The sequence below is a fragment of the Priapulus caudatus genome, unplaced genomic scaffold (genome assembly GCF_000485595.1).
Source record: "Priapulus caudatus unplaced genomic scaffold, Priapulus_caudatus-5.0.1 Scaffold803, whole genome shotgun sequence".
Lineage (NCBI taxonomy): Eukaryota > Metazoa > Priapulida > Priapulimorpha > Priapulimorphida > Priapulidae > Priapulus > Priapulus caudatus.
The window spans coordinates 100,731-102,366 of record NW_014577864.1 but is presented as its reverse complement, the minus strand read 5'-3'; the positions used below and the strand labels follow the sequence as shown (position 1 = coordinate 102,366).

Genomic DNA, 1,636 nt, shown 5'->3' with positions numbered 1-1,636 from the left:
TTGTGTTACATACAGTTTGTGTAATTATTCTTGGTAGTTATCTAATTTGTTGAATTTTGAAATGATTGTCATGCGTGGATATGTATACGTGCATATTTACTTTAATAAATAAAGAAATGAACATGAATTCAACAAAAATAAATAGAAACGTAGCGTGCAGCGTACATACCTTCGTTCGTGGATCGAGGAGCAGTTGCTGGTACAGTGCGCGTTCGTCAGTCGTACGGGGACACTTCCAACGTTCCGGTTTTCCCACTGACGCAAAGTAGGGAGATAGATCTCGCTGCCGACATACGAAAACAAAATTAAATATTAAAAGGAGAAGTTATCAGATAAACTAGAATTAAATCGAATTGTTACAGAATATGTGCGACGTTTTAGCCTACACTCATTTTGTCTGTTTCTTCGTGAAACGTGCTCTTCTACCTAATTATAGGGGCAACTTTTCGCGCTATTTATAGCCTCGAAAATACCGCTTGTGATTTTATTACTAGTATATATATATATATTACAGGTATTCATGTGTAATTGTGAAAACTGCCATTATTGTGAAGTTTTCTTTATTTTACAATAGTTAGGCCTACATAATTCTGTAAACTTTGTTGCGCGCGTCCGTGGTGAACCGTTCAGTTATTGTGCGGTGGCGTTATTCAGGAAAAAAAGCGAGCGGAAACAGAACTGTTTCTTCTAGAGGAAGAGCTGAAGCAAGAGATAAAAGAACTGCAATTAAAGCTGAAACGCTATCAACAGGTATGGTTTTACAGTAACAGTAAGATGTGTATCAGCAAATTCTAACATATCTGTTATCAACATGAGGTTGGCCTCTGCTGCTCTTTGTCTGAAAGATAGGCGATATTTCTCGTGCAAACGGGAACTTTCCTAAAGGTATTTAATACCGAAAAGCTCTGATACGTATGTTGCTGTCTATCCATTTTTGCGTCACGTTAGACGGAAGCCAAGATGAATGCGGATAAAGATAAAGCGAAACTACAAACGCTGGAGTTAAAGAATAGGGCCTCCGTGCTGACAGACGAGAACAAAACACTGCGAACGAAGATAGCGGAAAGTCAAACGAATCTGACCACGTTACACAGCGAACTCGCTCAACAGCAGATTCAACATGATGACTGCCAAGAACAACTGCTCGTGTATGTTCTGCGGGGTTGCGCTAGGCTCCGCGTCCTTAGCGCGGCAACTGCTGCATGCCCTCTATAAAGACATTTTAGATCCAAGGCGTCCCAACATTGTGCGATACCATGCTTTAGCGAATTTTAAAAATAAAACTATATCAAAACCTATATTTTTCAGGTAATAGTACGAAATTATTTGTAAATATTGGTACTATATAAATACTTACTACCGCATATAAAATACCTGAAACATTACATTAGATAATATTGTTTTGTATAAATATTTTAGTGAACGACAACAACTTCAAGAAGTGGTGGGCGAACAACAGAGCCTTTTAAACCAAATCCAAATGCTCCAGTAAGTAGATATATAATATACGTGCGTGCGTGCGCGCGCGCGTGCGTGTATGAATATGTGTGTGTGTGTGTGTGTGTGTGTGTGTGTGTGTGTGTGTGTGTGTGTGTGTGTGTGTGTGTGTGTGTGTGTGTGTGTGTGTCGTCGTACG

At 39.4% G+C, this 1,636-nt stretch overlaps 1 protein-coding gene across 1 annotated transcript in view; it reads left to right on the top strand.

Annotated features, from left to right (window-relative positions):
• The window catches only part of LOC106813634 (ras and EF-hand domain-containing protein-like), a 15,310-nt gene that overhangs the window by 6,863 nt on the left and 6,811 nt on the right, over positions 1-1,636 (top strand). The window contains exons 5-7 of the mRNA XM_014817818.1: positions 655-750; positions 949-1,148; positions 1,420-1,488. Coding sequence (XP_014673304.1) covers positions 655-750; positions 949-1,148; positions 1,420-1,488 — 365 coding nt within the window. The remainder of the gene's footprint in view (positions 1-654; positions 751-948; positions 1,149-1,419; positions 1,489-1,636) is intronic.